Source organism: Gobio gobio, assembly GCF_949357685.1.
Source record: "Gobio gobio genome assembly, chromosome: 6".
Classification (NCBI taxonomy): Eukaryota; Metazoa; Chordata; class Actinopteri; order Cypriniformes; family Gobionidae; genus Gobio; species Gobio gobio.
Window position 1 is genome coordinate 38,709,810 of NC_137102.1, and position 23,206 is coordinate 38,733,015.

The following is a 23,206-nucleotide window of genomic DNA, read 5'->3' on the forward strand; positions in this document are numbered from 1 at the left end:
CTAAGCTCCAACCCTTCTGCAGCGCTACTGAACCTCAGGGCAAACTCTCTAATACCTGTCCCCTGCTGTTGGAGAGAGGCCAAAACCTCGAATTTGAGCATACGCTCAAAAAGAGGACAGGTGAGAGTTTGCCCTGAGCTCTTCCTCCGCTGAGTCCTCATGTTGGTCGGTACATTCTGTCCCGTCTCAAACAAGGAAACTGGTGTGAGGACTCAAGTGCGGATAAATTAATATTTATTTAACAAAATAAAACATAAACACAAAACAAAACCCACAATGGGGCAAAACACATAATCAGAAAACACAAACGCAAAACATACCAAATACGGCGAAAACAGGAATCTCGGGGGAAACAGGAGACGTAGACAATACAACGTACCGACAAAGACTGTGAACACATGGGAACTATATAAAGGAGAAGAAATCAGGAGGGAACAGGTGGGAAAAATCAAACAATAATCAGATAACAAGGGGGAGGGATCAGACAGGGACACGAGAATACAAAACACCACATGTGCTACACGAGACAGGACAGGCATGTGACAACAAGAAAGTGGCTCGTAAAAACAGAGTGGCTGGTAGATTTTGAAATCCACCAGCCACAGTGGCCGGTGGACAAAAAAGTTAATTTCCATCCCTGATGTGCATGTGCTGAAAGAGTGTAATCTCTCTTGATATATGGTAAATTATATTGAATCTTATATAGCGCATGTTTGTGGCAGAATCAACCTTACGCTTAATACAAAATCTGAAATAATGACATCAAGAATGTTCAGTAGAATGATTTATGAAAGCATACATCAAGGTCATATTTACCCAATACCAAATGATAATGTAAAACATATGTTGCCCAACGAAAAAGTAAAATCATGTGGACAGTAAATAGAAACCAATGTGATGTAAACAAATTAACCAATGACATCAACATATTTGCTTTATTTCAGTTGATTTGCTGTTAGTCTTCTGGATTTATCACTGAACCAAGCTGAATTATAATAGCTACATATAGTCATGTATTTTATCAAATCTAATGGAGTTTATATCAATCTATTAATCCCATCATTACTCCCTTTTCCTACTAGACAAAATAAGGCAAATAAAAAATGCACAAGTACAGAGTAGGACAAGACTTAAAATGGCACTTTCTTAAATTTGTATCATCAAAAATGATCACTTGAGAAAATTACTACAGTACAACAGAGAAAATAAACTGATTCTAGTGATTTTTTAGTAAGAAAATGAACAGAGATATCCAGATAGCAACTGTCTTTGAACTGCTTTATCTGCAACACTTCTTGATTCAACGACATTTGAAGCCCTTCTCAAGGACATTCTACTCTGACAGTTTCACAAAGGAAAATGCAGAATGGAATAGTTTGTCAGTAAAACAAACATCAACCCTGAAGAAGTACATATGCATACAGTATAGCTATGCATACAGTATAGTATATGAACCACACTGAACTTTCAACACTGTGTAAATCAATTTTCAAAACAGAAAATAAAAGATCCAGAGCAGAGATTTTCAAATTCAACAAATACATTTGGACATTCAAAAACATAACATTGAAAGTATCATTATACACACTGAAGCTAGAAAATTTTAGATATTTTGATTAATTGAAAATTCTTATTAAAATGTTTAATGTTCTTATTACAATTTTTACATAAACATCATATATCATTGTATAAAATCTAAAAGAGAATGTCTGTCAAGTTGCTTTTAAAAAAAAAACAAAAAAACATTGGAAGAAGCCTCACCACAATTCCAACAGTATTTATTCCTTCCAAGTATAATTCAACAGTGTAATTATTTCCAAGAAAAAGAAAAGCAACATTATTTTAACCAATGCTTGTTGGCTTCTCCATATGTAGAATGCAACTACACAGCTGATTCAGTCAAGAAATCAGAACTGAATGTATCCGTGCATTAGAGATGTCAATTGAAATGAATCACAAAGTCCATCAAATGCAGTTAAACTTTGATCTCACTGGTCCATTGTTTCAAAATATTTCAGGTAGTGGCTACCGTACTTGTAGACAGTCAATTTTCAAGCTAAAGGTGCACTTTATTCATTAAAATAGATTTTACTTTCTCTGTTGTCCATCATCAGAGTTTGTGAAATGTCCCACAGGGCTCAACACAGTGTTATTTTACGTCCCATCTGCATCACTGATTTTTGGACTCTCTCAGTGCTCTTCTCTATGTTCAGAGCGACTCTTCCTAAAGATGGACATGCAAATACAGGTTTAGTCAACAAAGAAATAAAGTTAAAAGTAATGGTTTTTAGACATGAAAGACAAAACAAAGTGTGATTACAACTGATAGATTTTGTATGTAAATCTTCTAGGCCAGTTCCTGTTTGTAAAATGAGCACCATTTGTCTTTAATGGCCCTTGGAGCCCATGAGTGATTGGATTAGCATCTATGCATTTGAATGTCACTGTTATGCTGATTGGATCAGTATCGATGGCAGGAACGTTTGGGGTGTGTAAGAACGATCTCCTGTGGGAGGTCCTAACAGTTTCCCTTTGTCTGAAGCCCTTTGTCTTCCCTGTATAAAGTTCTGTCTCAGAACACAGAACGTTGGGTTAAGATTGTTGAAGGGCGGCATGATAACATCGATGCTGAAAGACTGCTACACTACAAACCTTCAATAAAATCTTCTCCCCACAAGAACTCTGGTCAAGCTTACTTATTTTATGTATTGGAGAAATCTAATACATTGGCGAGCCACCCAAACGACTGCTCGGCCAAATACACCAAAATCTAACACAACCAAGGGAACGTTTTTCAAGCCCCTTTGAGGAACTGGCACACCAAAGTGTTTTTTTCTAACTTTAAGCCCTCCACAGCATCATAAAAATGAGAGACACCTGTAACGTAAACCTTTATTGTGTTAACCATTCTACAGTACCGGAGTCTAAAACTGACACAAGGAAGGTATAGTGCTGTAAGCCACTTGTTTTGTTCGATGTTTTAGAAATATTGTGCAGTGGTTACCATCTTAAGAGAGCCGTTTGGAGTGGAAACTTCTGGTGGTGATTTACTCACAATGCGCACATTAAAGAACACATACGCAGTCGGATCATTGCCATAATGACCAACACAATCTACCAAGAGCAGCGCAAATAAGCATCTGGTTTTTTGGGTGCTAAATAATGGCGCAAATACCAGTAATTTGACAAGCGTAAATCAGCTTGCATGAATCATTTAAATACTCTCCTGCCATAAATTTTGTGTCTGAAAGGGGAAACTTCCACAAATGCATATGCAATAAGGTCATTTCTTCTTTAGTCTTTAGCAAAAGAAGTTTTGCACTGGCTCCAGTGCAATTCGGAGACTCGTTTTAAAGAAACAGTTGGAGGCCCCATATGAGAAAATAAAAGACAGACAAGCATTTCATGCAGTGTGACTGCAGTTACTTTATTATCTCTATATATTTAAAAATGTTATCTCATATTTCACTCATAATAGTCTATTTATAAATGCATACTCTCTACACATTCCATCTCTTAACCATTATGAAATTATACTTTTATATATGAAACTTAACCACCAGTAGGTGGCGGCAACTCATTGTCTTAACAAGTAAATCATTGAATCATTCATTCAACTGATTTGTTCAAGACAGCTAATTCATTCAGGTATGAGCGAGTCATTGAGTTATTCATTATGCTGCGTTCACACCAAACGCGAATAGAGCGTCAAGAGCAAGTGATTTCAATGTTAAGTCAATGGAAAAGCGCGTTGACGCGCGTCTGGAGGTCCTGCGGCATAATAGACGCGTTTCGCCTCATTCACGCGTCCAGTTAGCGCGAATTGAGCATCTTGCGCCATACGCGCAAGTGGTGCTTTTGTGCATTCACGCTTCTGAAGCGAATTCGTGTCTGCGCCCGAGTTTAAATTTTTTAACTTTGCTGTCAATTCGCGCCGTGTTAACCAATCAGGAGCCTGCTTGCTGCTGTCTCGTGGTGAAGTGATGTGATGAGAAAACCTGCATAATTTAAAAATACTACTATTGTGTCACAAAATGTAGTTTTAAGACTTTTTCAGGTGAGAATGTAGTTGTTTAAAACTCAAATATGTGGTTTATTTATAAAGAGAGCACCTATTTAAAAATATAATCTTGCGTTTTTGGAGTTGTGAGATTCAGGCGATCACCGGGCGATCACCGGGCACTCAGCGCTCATAAACCCCCGGCAAGAGCAGCCTTTCCTCGGCTAGTCCTTCTGACGTTTGCCGCTGGCTCGGATGTCCTGTAGTGGTTCGTCTCGTGTAGATCTAACGGGCGATCTTTGGTGTCATGAATCTATAATTTGTTGTCTGCCAAATCGTTTTGACTGAGGGCAAAGAGAAGTTTCATAATATTAGGATATTTAAATATACATGCAGTGAAGATAATGTAGGAGTTGCCTGGACCACATTTGTGTGGCTATTAATGTTTAACATATATTTTTAATGAAAATTAAAAGAGGCAGAGTGGTGTTTTATGACATATTTCTCCTGGAGCGCCTTGCACGCGCGTCTACTTCGCTTCAAACGCTCAATTTATACGCGCGTCCAATTCGCTGTGGACGCGCGAATGGATTCAAAATGTTCAAGCATCAAACTAGACGCGGTAGATGCGATTTTGACGCTCTATTCGCATTTGGTGTGAACGCAGCATTAGAATGGTTTGTTCCAAAACACAGATTCAATCAGTAACAAAACCTCACTTTGTTGCTCCGAGACGTGCAATGGCTCTGTTGTGGATTTGTTTGAAATCGTTTTCATTGGCAAAATAGAGAAAAGAACAGACAATATTCTGAGTCTGAAATGTAAGTCACCTAATGTTAACTTCTTGTTTATTGAACTGTTGTATAAAATCAATATGACATTTGCAAACGTGCTGCTATTCGGGAAAACCGCACCCTTGCTGCTTGTATGATATTGCTTAACAAACTAGGCCTATATCCTTAACAAGCACTCACGCAGAGACCATGGCATCTGCAGAGCGTGATGGCAGGGGACGGGGCTATTTTTTGATCACAAGCCGAGGCCCCTTCTGTTGCAAGGCCTGTTTCAAGTGAAACGGGTGAAACATAGCTAAGGCCGCTACTGGCTGGCGCAAGCTGTTAGTAAATCTGGCCCTGAACTGAAATGCAACTTTGGGATTGTTCCAAAATTCACTGAGCATCTGTGAATAATCTGCAGCAACAGGAACAGAAAATGAAGGGTGGGGTTGAGAGACCCCAGCCTACACTCCTTGCACTACTGCTGCAGTCGACATTTCAACATGTGGCATTCAACAGATAGGCTTGTGTAGAACAGGGGTGCTCTATCGGGGGCCAATGTTCTGCAGAGTTTAGCTGCAAGCTGCCCCAAGTGTGTTTAATTAGGATTGGAGCTAAACTTTTTTTGAAGAACAAAGTGAGGAAGAGAGGAAACCAACCCAGAAGACATCTCTCTTAGGCATCTAGCTTTGAAGCGTCAGGAAGGCTTATCTGAGCATCTGGTGGCATCTCATCAGAGTTGAGAGTTTGAGCACAGGCCTCCTGTAAAACATAGAGAATGAGATGATTGATGAAAAACAAAACCTTAGAAACCTTAGATCTGAATCACAGCCATACTGATACGGCCATAGCACACTATTGCTCATGTAAAATGTATTTTTATTAATTAATTTATAAATCTTTGTTTTATTTTAAGCTTGTGTGAACCTATATAAATAAATAAATACACTTGCTCTTTAAAGTGTATCATCCAAATTAAGTTCTCCCAAAAAAATCTCTTTTGAAACAAACATTAACATTACCAAAATTTCTGTCTCAATGACTGAGCTGTCTTTTGCAGCCAGGAGTGATGGCTCTGTTAAAGGGGACATGGTTTCCTGCTCAGGACCAGGAGTCGCACCTATGGAAAGGGAATCAAATGAGTAAGAATAATGCATGTCACATGCTAAATCTCAGTCTTTGGTCGTACTGTTTTGAACTCACAAGAATCAGTTGGGGATGATGGTATTGATGATTCTGAAGTTAATTTCATCTGCGAAAAATCAAGCCCAGCAGTACAGTCTATTTCCTGTTTCCCAGAGGGCTGTGCAGTGTCTTGTTTGCTTGTGCAAATATGAACAGCTATGGATTCCTCCTGGGGGTCCTTGTTTAGGGCGTGCTTAGAATCTACAAAGTGCTGAGGACTCATGATGTTCGATAAAGCCTCAGGAGGTTCACAGGAGTGGGAGCGCATGGCAGTTATTGGGACCAGACCCTGAAGCACTGCGGCTGGAATTGGATGTGCCCCCATGCCAACTGTCTGGGCTGGTACGAATGCCCATTGCTGCTGGCCAGTGGCTGGAGAGTGGAAGAGGTTAGCCTGACCCCAAATCACAGGCTGGCCTCCAGGAAGCATCTGGGCCACCTGCAATGGTGCCTGAACCCCGAAGGCCATTGGAGCAGCCTGGGTAGCATACGACTGTTGGGTCCAGTGAGCAGCCTGGATAGTACTCATGGTCATATAACCTGAGAAGCAAGAACAACATTTAAGAACCAGTTTCATTAACAGATTTTTTTTTTAAATGGCTGAACTTTGATGAAAACAAAAAAACACTCTCAATAGAAAATGGCAGCTGTTGTGGGTTACCCGAGGGCACAGCCGGTGGGCTAAAATGGGTAAGGAGTTCTGGGTGGTGCTGACGTCGTCTCCGTCCAGGATCCACTGTAATAGCAGGTGACGCTGGCATCTGGGATGAAATGGATGGGAATTTTGATATTTGACAATCATCTATCACTGACTCATTTTATTGTATCAGCAATAATATATTATTGTATCATGATACAATGCATTTCATTAACACAATAGCATGTTTTTATGCATTAGAGATACTGTGATATTACTAGGAGAGCCAAACAGAAAATGATCATTTAAAATTATAAATTAAAATGATAAAATTACATGGATTTTTTTAAATTATTTTAAAGGGGACCTATTATGCCCCATTTTACAAGATGTAAAATAAGTCTCTGATGTGCCCAGAGTGTGTATGTGAAGTTTTAGCTCAATATACCCCACAAATAGTAAAATGGTAAAAACTTTTAGAGGGTGAGCAAAAACATGCAATATTTTTGTGTGTCCCTTTAAATGCAAAAGAGCTGCTGCTCCCGGCCCCCTTTCAAGAATAGGTGCAGCTTCAAGAGCTCATAGTGGCAAAAAAAAAAAAAAAAAAACAGGACAATCTCAGGCACTGAAAATGTCAGAAACTGTACTAGCGGTGTTCAGTTCGAACCAGGGTCAGACAATGATGCCTAACTAACAGTAGACAAATATATACAGACCTTATGCCTTTTCTGAAGGTGCTTAATAAACTGGTAAACTTGATATCTCTAAAACAACTGATGAACTGCAATAAAGTGCATGCACTCTCCCTTTTTTTTTACTGTTGTGACCAATATCACTCTGGAGACTATGAGCTGGATCACGAACAGTTGGTACAGATGCATCCTTGAGTAACAACTTATTAGAAAAACCTATGTTTTATATTGTCCCTTTGTATTGACCCTCGTTCACAAAGCAGTCTGGTGTAAAATTATTTGCACAGACTTAATTTAGGTATATGTGGGGCACATTCCCTTCAAAAAATAAAGCCAATCCACTATGTCTTTAGTGGCTCTGATGTCGAGAGTACAAGAAGACTTATGTTCAGTCTTACATCCAATAACAAAGCACCTTAGTTGCTAACGAGACATGCTTGTCACTTCAACTGCTCCGGCCTGGAGAAAATGGCGGACAGTGTATAGGATGGCTCCTTTAAGGTTTATTGATAAACAGCCACTGTTTTGCATAGAAAACAATATCAATTGTCGCTATAAAACTGTCAATTACAGAAAAAAGCTTTATGAAATAGTTTACTGTACAGTTTGTGATGCAGCTGCTGTCAGATTCCGCTGACTGCTTCATCTTTTAGAAACTCATTTAGAAAACAATTGTCATGTTTTGAGTTTGCTTGTTTAGTCTTGTTTAGAGTTAGTTTTTGGTATCTATTTATCTGTTCTGTCCATGTCTGTGCTTCTAGGTTGGATTTCAGTGTGTTCATCATCCGTTTCCCTCCCTGTTAGTCTCCTAGGTTACAAATGGTTTGATTAAGTTGTCACAGGTGTTTCACGTTTCTTTGATTGGTTTGTTGCTGTGTATTTAAGCCGTGCTGAGTCTTGTTTAATTGTTTGTTATTGTCACATTTATCCGGATGTTCTGTTCATGTTTGTATGTTTATGGAATTCTGAGTATTTTGGTTAGTTCGTTTTTTCGTTTTCAATAAACACTGCTGCACTTAGATCCTGTCTTCAACTCCTTTGCATCTACGGTGTGACAACAATTAGTTGTCAAATGCTCCGAACAAACATATAATCCTCCGACATGACGGCATTAAAATAAACCATCCAATTGGGATCCTTCTGAAGTCTCTACAGAGATGCAAATGAGCTGATTGAACTGGACGTGTCCAAGCAAACTTTCTTTCACTCTTCCATTTGTCCATTTTTATTTAATTAGGACATTGGTTTCTTAAGTAAGGTACTATTTAAAATATGTTATTCAGTTTACATTAAAAGTGAGACTGACCACAAGGTTGATTGTTCTCCAGGGGTTTACTTACTGAAAGGATGTCTGGGGGGGTGGCCATGTCACCGAAAAGATCAAACTGGTTTATATTCTGCAATACAGTCAGGGAAAAAGATAAAGAAGATATGAAGCCATACTGGAAGGCATTACAACAAATAACTACAACTATCTGCATTAGTTCAAAGATCACATTTTGATTTGGAGTTAGTGCTCACTGATGTGAGCTGTCCACAAATGGAATAGTTATTAATCAGTAAGTGGGTCAACAATGAAATTATGATTCAACAGTGGAAATACAGTAACTACTACACATGCTATAGTGATCAACAGGGGAAGGGTTCAATGAGGACAAAAATAACATTTGAAGGACACCAACAGCTGAAGGGAATCAGTCGACAAACATAAAAAAAAACTGAAGGTACAAGCAATGAGGTGGATGATCACTAAAATGTATGACCATGTAACCAGAGCGTGTATGTAAAACCAATACAATGGTCATGTTCTATAGAAAAGCTAGCAAATCACACCAGAAGACTCAGGTGTTCAAAGATTCAAGCAAGATCAATGTTTGGGACATGTGAGCAAACATTGCAGAAGAGCGACTGAGATTTATGCAAAAATTAGCTCCAGGCACTCGATAGGCTCCAACTGAATGAACAGACAAGCAATACCACTCTGTGAAATGGACTGATAACAATTATTTAACATGGATTCAGCAATGCTCTCTTTTGAGATCTGTATAGATCTGTCTGGGATTTTGCACTGTATAAGCGTGTATCTTCAATGTTCTTATTTTCATAAGATTGTTATAAAATAATAACCTCTAGAAATTTTGGGAAGACATCCCTCTTTCTGAAATTTTCAATCATAAACATTAGCAGTCTCTAGCAGTGCTTAATATCTACTAACACTTTATTTTGATGCTCCCAACAGACATTTTACTGACTGTAAGTAACTTTGCAAACACGTCAACTTACTCTACTAACCCAAACCTATAACCTAACAGTCTATTAATACTCTAAAGGTGATGATACATGGGGCAACTTTTTTGAGCAATGTTGCAGGGCAATGTTACAAAGCAATGTTGCTTGGCCACTTTCCCATTGGGAATGGGCAACAAATTTCTATCTGGATACTTTAGATCGGTCATGGGCCCTGTGTCTTACCTGGTTGCCCGTTGACAGCAACATTGCCTTGTAACATTGCTCAAAAAGATGCCCTGTGTATCATCACCATAATGAGAGTTTGTTGACGTGTTGTTGGAAAGTTGCTTACAGTTAGTAGAATATCTAAAGTGGACCAACGGAATAAAGCGGAACCATAATGCATTGCAATTGTCACATTAACTTTTTCCAAATCCATGCAGTACATCCATACTAGAGGTGATTGGTGAACCCCCAAAACAAACCTCTGTTTATTTCCCCCTCATCCATTTCCCTTGTATAATGAAAGACTTGCAATGTGGACAACAACAAAGAAATATTTTTAGTACAGTAATCGCTTTCAATTCGCTATGGGATTTATAAATAATCCTTGAGCTCTTTAAATGAAGAAGGGGGAAGGACACTGAGAGGTTTGTTTGATGGAGGAAAGGTACGGGGAGGTTGAGCGAATGTTTGAGATATGAGAGAACCTACAGTCATAAGATGGTGTTTTGGAACATCATAGATCCCGTCTTTCTGATGACTTGTGGGGACCTAAAAATTATAGTAAATTAACAACACAAGGCTACTGCACAAGGCTATATGTATTGTAGGTATGTTTGAGTATACTTTTAATTATATTTATAGTATATTTTAAATGTTTGCAGGGAGACAATATTATAGGAAAACTATTTTTAGATTCCCCCTTCTTTGTGATGCTATATCTGTAGAGGTGTGGGCGAAGAGGAGAGTGGCTCAAGGAAGTACCTGGTAAACGCTCTCCTCTGATTGGTGGCTACGCAGGGGCTCGTGTCCAGCTTCAAACACAATGTACTAAGGAGTTGGGAAAGAAAATGAGAAAGGCCCCATTTGGAACCAATCAGACAGAGACAACACTAAGAACATTCAATGCTGACTGTTTATCCATAACAAATATTTTGTATATTTATCCAGAACTGTAGACTGGCCCTCTGTTTCCACAGGATAGAAACATTAGTTTTTTTCCCTGTTGTTTCTCCTATTATCACAAAAAAATACCTCAGTAATCTCAGTAAAGACTCCCATTTTCAGAAGAGATGACAAGATACCAAAGTCTGCTATCAAAAGTCAGAAATCTCAATATGAATAAAATGTTCCTTAAGTGATCTGAGATGTGCTTTTCAAATATAGGCCTATATATTGTTTTATTTTTATTTTATTTTATTTTTTTATCTCTATACTCTTAATGTATGTTACTACTATCCCATTTTTTTATTTTTTTATTTCTCCTCATTTTAGGAGAAATCTATCAACAAATATGAGAAGTGGATACTTAACTGCCAATTCCATTATGGCTGCCCACACACTACACACTGTTTTACTCTGATTACAGTTAATACTTGTTAACGTGAGTGATTGCTAGGTGTGAAGTGTCAAAAGCGTGATCTGAGAGACGCCTTTGATACAAGTTCTTTGACTGTAACATCGAACAGTTGCTCAAACTGAAAAGCAATCCAACAACTTTGGAAGTCGAGTAGCGTATGACTTATACCACAAGTCGCCTGAGCAAGAACATTTTCTCTGATAATATAATATAATAATCCAGAAAATTACTATTTGAACAGATATACACAAAACACAGAAAAAGGCAAACTGGTGCAAATGCTTCAAAGCTTAACACATTTTGAGAGCTTCTATCTTAGGGATTCAGTTTGGAGATAAAATGGATGTTAAAATGATGGTTAAAGTTGTCTGTATTCAGTGTGAGCGCGAGAGCACTGGGTTCAACATATCAGTGCATCCAGTGTGGCTGTTTATGACTCTCAGTAGGACATGTACACGGAACCACAAAACATGACTGCATATCAATACACCGCCAGTGATAGGAGCTGAATGGTTAACAGAAGCTCTGAGAGCATCAAACAATATCAGCAACACTTAAATGGAGGAGTTAAATGATAATAAAATCACACAGAATGTCAGTTCTTAAAATAATCAGGGTAAGTTTATGGTAACTGAGATTGACAACCACTCACCTGATAGACTGGATCATCAATCTCATCTTCCAGAATCGTCTGTGTCAGTCATTAAGAAAAACAGGCATTATTGGAAGAACATTTTTAACTCTTTCTCCGCCAGCATTTTTTAAAATTGTATTTTATTTGCCAGCCACCACTACCATTTTTTTAAAATCATTTTCACAATAATGTTATGGCCCCCAGAATATTGTATGATTGTAATGTATGAAAATCTGAACATGCACTATATCAAAAGAAAAAACAGAGCCTAAAACAGAGCCTCTGGTTAAAAAAAATATTCTTTTTTCATTCTTTTTTTATCAACTCTTGAATGTGTGCAAGTTTCATAAAAACATTTTGAACAAAAAGCTGAGAAAATTGTGTTTTTGACAAATAATTTGTTCATAGATGGAGTAGATTGAGTCCAAAAACACCCTCAAAGGTTCACAATCATAAACCTCTTCATGGCTTCAACATTTCATTTGTTAACATTAGGCAGTTTTGATTTATATGCTGTTCAATGTTGGATGATTGTGTTATTTTACATAAGCAATCTTCTATCACTTGTTTCTGCATCTTCTTCACCTGTGTTTTGATAAGGAGATTCTGTACTCTTTCAGAAGGTGCGTAATAGTGCCACTACCGTATAACAGTGAAAATATGGATTGTCGAAAATTTCAGTCAATAGCGGGGAAAGAGTTAAAGATGAAATTAGAGCAAACCAAAACAAACATGGAACTGAAAAACGTCATAAATGAACCACTCTTACTTCTGAAAAGGAAAAAGTGCACTCTCCATTCACAAGGGTATCGGTACATTTTGGGTCTGACACTAGGAGGAATGGCCATTTCTTTTATTCAAATATCATTAATAGCTGATATAAATAGGCCGGTTAACTGGCCAAGTTGATAGTATTTCTGTCTATCATTAATTAATTACTTGTAAAACTAAACTTTTTCCTCTCCTCTACAAAATCTCCAGTGACATGAAACTTAAACACCCTCTTGAATGATCAATTCTATTTCATATGAGAGACTGTTGAAATGATTTATCTGATTTATAAGTCATCTCTGGCAACCCGGATATGGCATAAAGCATATGGACAGAAAAAAACACATTCAGAATTTTGCCAGAAAGAGTCATCAGCAAATTATGAAGTACGTTTTTGAAGAACTTAGTTGATAGATGATAGATCTACCTGATAGATGGCATGTTCACAGTGCTTATCCTTCTGAGACTTTTTTTGTGACTCCTCCCTCTGTTTGATGTCATAGACAAGGGTGAAAAGGTCATGCAGGTCCAGTATAACCGCCTCTGCCTACAAGAGGATAACTGAGGTTAAAGAAAAATAGTGGCGCTTTTAACAAGCATCTCATTTAGGAATATTAACAACTATGACCACTAACCGAATGGCTTGTCTTGATTGCCACAAATTTGTGATTGCCTTTTTTCCCGCACACATAGCCAAAGGCGCGATGGTCCCTTGTGTCTTTGGCAATGTAGGAGATTTCATGCACAGAGTGATGGTGTTGTAAGACCTGAGGATTGGGGATGTTATCACATCATTATATATGTCATGAACAGTTACTAAAACAAGACCATTTTCATATTACCAGTTTTTCAGGCAAAAAAAAAAAGTCCACCCACCATTTCTCAGAAAGTTTTACATTTTGTTATGTTGAGGCCTTATACTAAAATACTTTCAAATATTTTTTCTTTCACATCAATCTGCACTCCAGTGCGAAGGTGAGCAACTGTTTGGAGACATTCATCGACAGAAAACTAATCATTGTTATACAGATCAACACAGTTAGTCTTAATGTTTAAATCTGTTTTTCTTGATTTACCATGAGTACCATGTTTTACCATGCCTAATATCGATCTAGCTTACTGCAGTGTAAACAAGTGTCTCATAGTAGCGCCAAGTGAACGCACAGAGTAGCATTATAACATAACTTTCAACACACTCAAATGTATGTAAAATTATAAAACAGCGCTGTGTAACCCTACATACACATGACCGGAAGAAGCAGAAGTACTCGTCTGTTGCATAATAAAAGCTCAGTGAAATCAAGCCGTAATCAAGCTACACTTTTGTTTGGAATAACCGACCTCTAGAGCTGAAAAAAATCATATTGTGGCTTTAAAAAAAGCTAATATCACATTGACATAAGTATTCAGACCCTTAAATCAGTACTTATTTGAAGAACCTTTTTTTGGGGTCTTTTTTGTTGTTGTTGTTGTCTTTTTGGGTATGATACAAGGGTTTGCACACCTGGTTTTAGGGATTTTTCCCTGTCAGGTTCTGTCAGGTTGGGTGGGGAATGTTGGCAAAAGCCATTTTCAGGGTTCCCCCTGAGATGTTGATGGGGTTGATGGTGGCCATGTTTGCCATCACACAGCTGTGGCTTTTGCACACGAGACTCTCCACTGCTGGTTGAAACGCTGTCCCTCTTCTGCTGCTATCTTGCGTGGACAGCATCAGCCTTTTATCAGCAGGGTGTCATACTGGGCCAGGTTTACAGGTGGAAAGTTATTCACTCAGCACTGTGCAATGGGGACCCTGAACTTTGGCACAACAACTGTATTCCAAACCCTATGAACTTTCCGTTTTGAGGTGATGAATCTCCACATTCTAATTTGGATGGATCTTGGTGTATTGATATTTTCTGTGGGCCAATCACCACCACTTGTTGGTACATCTGGTGTTAAATGATCATGATATGGACCTATGATTTGGAACATTTAGGGTATCTAGTTAAATTGGCTTTGATGCTGCATTTGGGTCAAATCCAGGTCTAGTATTTCACTGGAATCTGCATGAGTTTGGGGCTCTGGGGTGGAGAGAGTTATTACATGAGCGGTAGCTGAAGAAGTGGTACATTAAAGGGATAGTTCGCCCAAAAACGAATTTTTTATGTTTATCTGCTTACCCCCAGGGCATCAAAGATGTAGGTGTCTTTGTTTCTTCAGTAGAACACAAATGAAGATTTTTAACTCCAACCATTGCAGTGTGATAGTCGTATAATGCATGTCAATGGGGATATTTTAGAGTATGAGAACAATGAGAGTAAAATCACATAGACATACGAATCCTTATTAAACCATGCGGCTCGTGGCGACACATTGATGTCTTAAGACACAAAACGATCGGTTTCTTCGAGAAACCTAACAGTATTTATGTTATTTTTTTACCTCTTATCAGACGAATGTCATCGTCATAACTTCCGGCGAATAAGGTCAAAATACTAGCGCGATCAAAGATATATATGCGTAGATGCCTCATTCGACCGATCCGTGCAGGCACTAATGAGGAATCTATGTATATATCTATGATTGCGCCGGTATTTTGCATGTATTTTGACCTTATTCGCTGGAAGTGATGGCGCGGGGACGGCTGATGCAGAGCCATAGAAAAAAATGAAATACATTTTTAAATATGGATATTTTTCTTACATAAACGCATCGATTCGCTTCAGAAGGCCTTTATTAATACCCCGGAGCCGCGTGGAGCACTTTATTTGACAGACAGATGCATTTTTTATGGACTTCAAAAACAGAGCAACTATTACTGCTCTTATAATGCTTGGATTAGCCAGAACATTTTTTAAATAACTCAGATTTTATTAGTCTGAAAGAAGAATGTCATATACACCTCGGATGACTTGGGGGTGAGTAAATCATGGGCTAATTTTCATTTTTGGGTGAACTATCCCTTTAATAGTGACCACATCACGGTCACTGCTGTAGGCACCACCAGACTTGGCACCAAAAACCTATGCACTGCCCACACAAAAAAATATTGCGTGACTGTTTGGTCCACGATGAACTGAAGCAGCCTTTAGTAATGTAAAACGTGTCATTGTTTTTGGCTAACAAACAAACAAAAAACAGAAAAGCATTAAAATTTTATTGTGCTATTTTGTAGCCTACACCTCACCCTTTTCAAAACACAACCCACCCTTGGCCATGCCTACACCTGGTCATGGTGGCAATTTCAGGAGCAGAAACCCCACCATAAAGGCATTCCGAAGAAAAAAAATCAGCCTCTGCCAACAATTCATCCCATGTGACTTACTGTGATTATGTGAATGGCCACTAGATGGCAGTGTAAGACAACAATGAGCAGGAATGTAAAAGGAGACTAGATGTAGTTTAGTTCAGTTATGGATTTGGAGATGATCAGTTCATATGCTTCCATGCATTGAAAGCTTTCTGTGTGGATTAATTTATCGCTTTATTCTTTTACACACATTACAACATAACAATATGCCATGTAAATGCCATGCATCAATTTGCATGTGCCACGGTGGTGTGGTTTTATAGACAGGTGTGTGTGTGCTTGGCTAGCCTGTCTGCAGTACAGATTTGTCCCTTTTGAAAACGAATAATGCATCATGAAGAGGAGAAACAGCCAACAATGACCATGGACTGTTGTGCAACTTAAGTTTTGTATTTAGCAAGAATGGGTAAACGTTCCACTTGCAAAACTGCAACAATTAGTTTCCTCAGGTCCCAAATGAGTACAATTGAAAATCAAAAGTGATGTAACAAAGTGGTAAACGGGCCTTCCTTTCCAACTTTTTTGAGTGTTGTAGACCAGTTATCCAGTTAAGTCATGAAACTCTTGATACTCTGTAAGCAATCACATAATTTACTAATTGGCTATTTACCATTTAAATAGCTTGGTTCAGCAATTGCTGAATAAGGGTTGGAGCTGATCTCTGCTTGGGCTGTGTTTGAAATCGCCCCCTATGCCCTCATTCACTACTTCCTACATTACACCACTAATATAGTCCACTTGAGGGAGAGAATGAAAACGAGTGTGTGAATTTGGACACTGAGTGCACTGGGCTGCAGCTTCTGCACAGTACTTAAGGTCCTTGCACACCGAGTTTATAATTCTTGACCGAAATGTCTGCACATTAAAAAATAAATACGACCTCACTTTGTGTCAATCACGTTAACACACTGCCTCCAAAACTTTAATCTATCATAAAAAAAAATTTAATCGGGTTAAATTTTAAATTTTTTGTATCTGTAGCAAGCATTTTGAGAGGTTGTTTTGACAATAACATTTTTAGAATGACGACTACAAATGCGCGTACGACATTTCGGACTCAAGGCCTGTACACACCGGGACGAATATTGCCCACGCTTATCGGCAGCATTTTTTGTGACATTTTTCGGAGCGTCTTGAGTGTTCACACCCAAGAGATTTTCACTGCCAATGCGCAGAGTGAACATGCAAATTCAGTAGATAGCGCTCCTGGTACACAAGGTGGTGTTGCGGCACTTTACGCTTCTGACACAGAAGACAGACTCGCTTGTCACACAGAAGAAGAACAGAGACAGTATTTACGTGCTTGCCAAAACCATAAACATTATGTCTATGGCCAAAACCTTTCACACACTTTTTGCTAACTGGCAGGCAGCATTATCAGCTCATCTTCTTCTTTGTCTACTTAGTACTTCTTCGTCGTATCAGTTGTGTGCTCGCAAGACCGTTTTGTGCTTGAGCGCCACCAAGTCGTGTTTTACTGTCACTTCAGCAGCTCCAGGCACGTGAACAAAAGCACTGATCTCATTGGTCTGCCAGTTTTTAACGCGCCGCGTCAAAATGGCCTTCAGTGTGCAAGGACCTTTACTGTTGAATAATTATTTGAAACTTAGGAAACTGGCAGCTCCAGTAGTAATGAAAAGCTTTATCTTGAACTCTGTCATGGAAACTATATATTTAAACCAAGTTAAACAATTTAATAACAAATTAAAAAGGAATCTATACATAATATTACGCAGTAGCCACATTGGACCAGGGGTTTGGAAATCTTCTGTGAGCGCCATCTTCTGGTCAGACATTGGAATTAATTCAGCACGTGACTCTCACAGCGCATTATGGGTATTCTCTAACCGTTGAGCATACATCAGTTTTACACTTGTTGTTGAGGTGCATTGGTGCAATGGGATTGAATGAGTGTACTCGATAACGTCCTCTATGGTTTGGACACAATAGTACTGAATATCAGCTTGGTTGTAATTACCTTCTGTCTCCTGCCTACAGTTATGCTGATATGCAGTACTCGTTTTCATATGATATAACTTATACAACTAGATATCAGAGAATTATTTTCACAATCATAGCCGCGTTTATCTAACACAACAAGGATCAGAGTTAGGGATAAACAAGTATAGGATTTACACTAATACAACTAGAATACACTTACCCCTGATCTCTCATCATAAATCTTGATTCCACCAAAAGACACAGTCAAGAATATTCTCTGTTTGTGGTTCCCTTTTGACCGCGCTGAGGCAGCAATTCCCTGCAGCAATAAACAGAGAAAACATAAGTATGAGAAGAATTACAAACAAGCATGGATAAAAACGTTTTTTTCAGTAATTTGTTGGCATACGTTGAATAGTGGGTTTTGTTCTGTGTTCTGTTACATAATTTGTAGGTCACTCCTGTTACTCATTCAGCACTTCTAAACATTTGAAATGGACGTGTCTAGCTTGCCAATTTTCTCAGACTTCTGAGGGCAGAAAAGACTTCATGATTGAAGTCTTTGAAGCAGACCCTCTCATTTTATTCCCCCTGTGTTGAATAATGAAAAGCCAGTCTAAATACATTGCATGGTCACTTGGAGCAGGTTTAAAACCTTTATCTGTCTCAAGACAATGCTCAATGGCTTAGCTACATAGAGTGCATTCAGAAAGTATTTGGACCCTTTAATTTTTGTCACATTTCTGAATACACTGTGAATGGCTTCCAATGTCAGCCGCAGTCTTCAACACTGAGACAAGAACATAGGGAATACTGCAACTTAAATGGACTTTACTGACATCTGAGAATCAGCTTGTAGTCAAAACATTCAAAATACTAGAACTCTATGGATTTGTAGTAAAATTATTGGAATCCATTAGACTGGGTAAACCCAGCCTGATCTGCCAGCAATTTGGATTTCGCCCTGCAGCTCAGTATGGAAACCTGTACATTCATTTCTACTGCTTCTGTTACACTTTTGCAGGAACCAATCACAGACTGGCTTATCCACCTGGCACGCTATTGGCGGGTTTAACATGATGACGGATAGAGAAGCGATGGATCGATGCCTGTTGATCACGTCTCTTCTGGTCTGATTGGTTGAAGGACTATCTAATTGCGTACAGAGTCATTTGAATTATGCCCGTTTATCATGCCTCTTGTGCAGTAGAAAATACAGAGCAGACTCCCCAGACCAATGTTAAATCTTTAATTGAGCTTGGTCTGGTGATAGCCAGACAAGTAGTCCATTCCTTTTCAACCTAAACAAGAAGAAAAAATCACTCTGTCCAGAAAAAAACAACAACCATATTGTTTTATTTAACTGCAATAACAATGCATACTTTTTAAATTGAGTTCAATTGAGCTGATGTGGCACGAATAAGGTCAAGAAACGTATTATAAATATAACTGACTGATTATTGACTGATTATTTGTCAGAGGTCAAAGTAGTATGTTGCTCATCCGTTTATGTTGCTTACAAAAGCCAAATCATATTGACGTGAATCTTTTCCACAGTGATGAGTGGAAAAGAGAGTCCACCACACCTGAAAATCCAGATCAAAGTGACTGGTGGAAGTTAAGAAAGCTGGAGCGTCTAACCCAAGAAAGTCTATAAATGCAGTACCACACAGTAGAACTTGAAAAAAATCTTCTGCTGCCAGATTTTTGAGCCAAATACCAAAGCTTCCTGATTAATGACTGTACAGCCACAGGAAAATGACAATGCTAATGCCAAACCCTTGACTAGCAACTATAATAATCAGTCAAAATATGTCCATTTCATGCTTTTGAGAGCAAAATAATGAATATAATGAAATATTCATATAACAAAATGTCAACCAATTCGCCCAAGAGTTGTCTTTCCTTTGTTTGCATGTAGTGATGTTACATACTGTATGACAGTGAAAAAGCATGTATCGAGTACACAGCACAATTTCTCATAAAGCTCCGTGCCGGAGTCCATAATGTTATCAGATAAACACGTGATCAGCAAAAAACAAAGGTTTGCGTGTCAGAATGTTTGAACCCAGACCATGACTCTAAAAGGGTTTGTGGAAGTTCAAGTCCATTTAATAAACATTTGTATATAGACGCCTATAGCCTATATTACATTATCATATATTCTGCTATATAAACAGTATAAAAACCATAAAATAATTAGAGCACCATTTACTTGCATCAAACTCTGTTGGTATTATTAGAGGTGTGTAGGCATCTATTGTAATCGTTGGCGTTCTTATTATTATTCTTTTACTTCTTCTTCCGCTCTTGAGTCTATGGCAGCCCATAAAACCTCTTGCAGGAAAGTTATGAAATGTGGCACACAGATAGAGAGGACAGTCTGAAATGTCACCATGGCAAATTTGAAGTCTCTAACTCAATCTCTCTAGCGCCACCAACTGTCCAAAGCTGCACTTACGTTTGTGCTAATAACTTTTGAACTGTAAGGGCTAGAAACAAAATATTTTTCCTCTGAATCTGTGGCTCAAGACGTTTCGATTGAACCCTATCACGTCATTTTCTGTAGTGCCAATTATAAAAACTACTTTTTCAAACTCCTTTTAGACGGTTTTGAGTCATCAAACTAATTGCATGATGCCCCGAAGGGGCTTGAGAAGTTTCGAGCCAGCACCACCTAGTGATAAAATCAAATATTCACATGCTTATATCTTTGGGTGTGGTCGACATATTTTCACGAGTTATACCCTTAGATTCTTGAATCCTTGCCAAGTCCAACAATACCAAACATGCCAGGTTTTGCATGTGAGGTTCAACATTATGATTTAGCATTTAAACAACTTTCACAAATATCTTCGAAACCATTAGCCAGATTGAAACGAATCCACCGTAGGAAAATCTGAATCATAGTGGGTTGACGAAACGCTAATGGCCAAATGTCAAAATTTGGAAAGTAAGTGGCAAAAAAATGCAATTTAAAGTCGTGTGTGGGTTATTTTTTTATATGCTCATAAATACAAATATCTATAACTCCTACATTAAATAAGATATACTCGGAGGACACACAAAAAAAGCAGTGGGACTGCACCACTTGGTGGCGCTATAATTAAACAAATCATGAAATTGGCTTTATACAAGTCAATGCATTTATGTGGGTTTTCAACCTTTTTGCTTAAAGTTGCAACTTATTAAACTCATATTTGCAGTTGTTCTACTGCTAGCTTCTAGGGCTGAACGATTAATTGCATTTGCGATAATATCGCGATATCATATAATGCGATTTCCTTACCGCAAAGGCTGCGATTACAGTCTGGTCACGTGACACGCGAGAGTAAAGTCTGCAGAAGAAGCATCAACTTGGCACGTTACACATATCATATGCCTGGCCTAAAAGGAAAAAAAAAACTGTTTGTGTTTGATCTATCTTATATTGTGTTGTTCATACTATAGGCTACTATCATCTCTCCAATGATTCTGGAACGATTCTGAGCTTAGATTTTAACTGCAGGTGGCACTGCGTGTGTTTTAGAAACACCCGTATTCTGATTGCTTCCTTTATATCTCTCTCTCTCACACACATACACACAATCACGCACGAACCATAAAATAATATTTCATAACGTTCGGAAAGGTCGACGGCGCGAATTGCAATGACATTCGCAGGCTTCTTTGCACAGGATAAGCGCTGTGAGAAACTTTGCTTGGTGTCACGCTTACAGTGTGTGTTCTCGCCCGCCGGTATTTTCCTTACAAATGCTCAACGAAGGCTTCATTCATGTCGTTAGAAACTCACTGACAGAAGGCTTTCCATTTCAAATGCTCACGCAGCGCATTGTGAAGAGTGCTTGCGAGCACGCGTCTGTGTGCGTCTCAAAATACTTTTATGACGCAAAATTAATATAAACACCATCAGTAATGTTTAATGAATTAAACATACAGGGCAAAAACATCTTATATTTCAAAAGAGATCTGTGCATTAGTGTGAATGCAGGTCTCCCGCTGTCTATGATGTCATCATTAATAATCAAACAACAGTAAATTTGAGAAAGAGAAAAATCCCTCACAGTTCAGACACTCTTAAATACTGAAAGCACTCTTTGTTCATTGCTTGTAATATGTTTTTTTGTTTCTCTTTATGATTTACTACTTTATGTTTTGCAGCTATATTAGTTTATATATTTAAAATTATTAACATGTAATTGTTTTAATTAAAATGTTATAATGTGTAGTTATTTTAAAAAGCTTATAATTACATATATCATAATAAAAAACATTAATTATTAATATTAATCTTATTAATTTATTAAAAACTTAAAAAGGAAAAAGTTCAAGAATTGTTTTGGAATCGGATCATGACTCCCAGAATCGGAATCGGATTGTGAGGTACCAATTAAAGATTTCCACCATTACTATACAATGATGTATTGTTGAATAATACAGAAGATAAAGAGTTTAACAAATAATCGCATATTAAATCGCAATCGCAATATTGGTTAAAAAAAATCGCAATTAGATTTTTTTCCAAAATCGTTCAGCCCTACTAGCTTCCTTGTTTGCTTCTGTTGTGCTTGGCCCCAATAATTGCTGCTTGCAGCTATATTTATAATTAGTATTATTATAATTATTGTTACATTACATTTATTGTCACACTTTAATATGTGAATTATATTATCAAAAAATTAAACACATTTAGCATTGTCAGGCTTTTATTTGTGCTTAACGGATAAAACAACGGAGCTGCGCGCTCGGGTTTATGGCTGAAATAAATTTGACCTTTGACCACTTGATGCTTCAAATCTTTTCCCGAAACAGAGGCTTATTTTCTCCATCCCTATACTAATGTGTTTTCCAGAAATGTTATTGTTTCACAGTCTTTCATATCCTAACACAGTTTCTCGCAAACAATCACATTTCCTGCTCTTTCCACTGCTATGAGGAATCTTTACCTTTAGCTTCATCATGGAGTCCTGACACAGCTTGTCTCCACGTGTGGCCGTCACGTCATCAATCCCAATCAACTTGGCCTTGTACCTGATGCCATCACCTCTGAAGCGCTGAATCAGGACCTGCTCGCTGCGATCCTGACCTACACAAAACAGCATAGATAGATGGAGTGAGACTGATAAAGCTGATAAATCATGAAGCCGTTAACCCTCACAGGTCAGTAATCCAAAACAGGCTAACAAAGAAAATGTTCAGAAATGCAGACAAAAATTTACTGCAGGGAGTGGAGGTGTGACAGTGGCTGCATCCGAAATCGCATACTCTCTTTATTAGGTACTTATTTTAAATAAGTTCACAACCGCTAAAAAAGTATGTTCTATATAGTATAAGTGTGTGTCTAGTATGAATGTAATCTAGATGTACTACACTCACCATGTTGTCATTATCATGTGACCTACCAGCATCAGTTATTGTATGTCACTTCACTGCCATTCATAAATCCTCTCCTGTGGCCTCATGGGAT

The 23,206-nt window shown here is 38.2% G+C and overlaps 1 protein-coding gene across 3 annotated transcripts in view; it reads right to left on the minus strand.

Annotated features, from left to right (window-relative positions):
• Nucleotides 1-773: 773 nt before the first annotated feature.
• The window catches only part of dab1b (DAB adaptor protein 1b), a 50,379-nt gene continuing 27,946 nt past the window's right edge, over nucleotides 774-23,206 (minus strand). The window contains exons 3-15 of one of the 3 annotated variants that reach the window (XM_079819547.1): nucleotides 22,686-22,825; nucleotides 17,960-18,058; nucleotides 13,142-13,273; nucleotides 12,934-13,053; nucleotides 11,754-11,792; nucleotides 10,507-10,572; nucleotides 10,234-10,293; nucleotides 8,631-8,687; nucleotides 6,623-6,722; nucleotides 5,980-6,501; nucleotides 5,799-5,896; nucleotides 5,436-5,538; nucleotides 774-2,224 (exon numbers count right to left, since the gene is read on the minus strand). In XM_079819547.1, coding sequence (XP_079675673.1) covers nucleotides 5,452-5,538; nucleotides 5,799-5,896; nucleotides 5,980-6,501; nucleotides 6,623-6,722; nucleotides 8,631-8,687; nucleotides 10,234-10,293; nucleotides 10,507-10,572; nucleotides 11,754-11,792; nucleotides 12,934-13,053; nucleotides 13,142-13,273; nucleotides 17,960-18,058; nucleotides 22,686-22,825 — 1,520 coding nt within the window. In that variant the 3' untranslated portion in view covers nucleotides 774-2,224; nucleotides 5,436-5,451. The remainder of the gene's footprint in view (nucleotides 2,225-5,435; nucleotides 5,539-5,798; nucleotides 5,897-5,979; nucleotides 6,502-6,622; nucleotides 6,723-8,630; nucleotides 8,688-10,233; nucleotides 10,294-10,506; nucleotides 10,573-11,753; nucleotides 11,793-12,933; nucleotides 13,054-13,141; nucleotides 13,274-17,959; nucleotides 18,059-22,685; nucleotides 22,826-23,206) is intronic. The other 2 variants (XM_079819548.1, XM_079819549.1) reach the window with 2 other exon arrangements.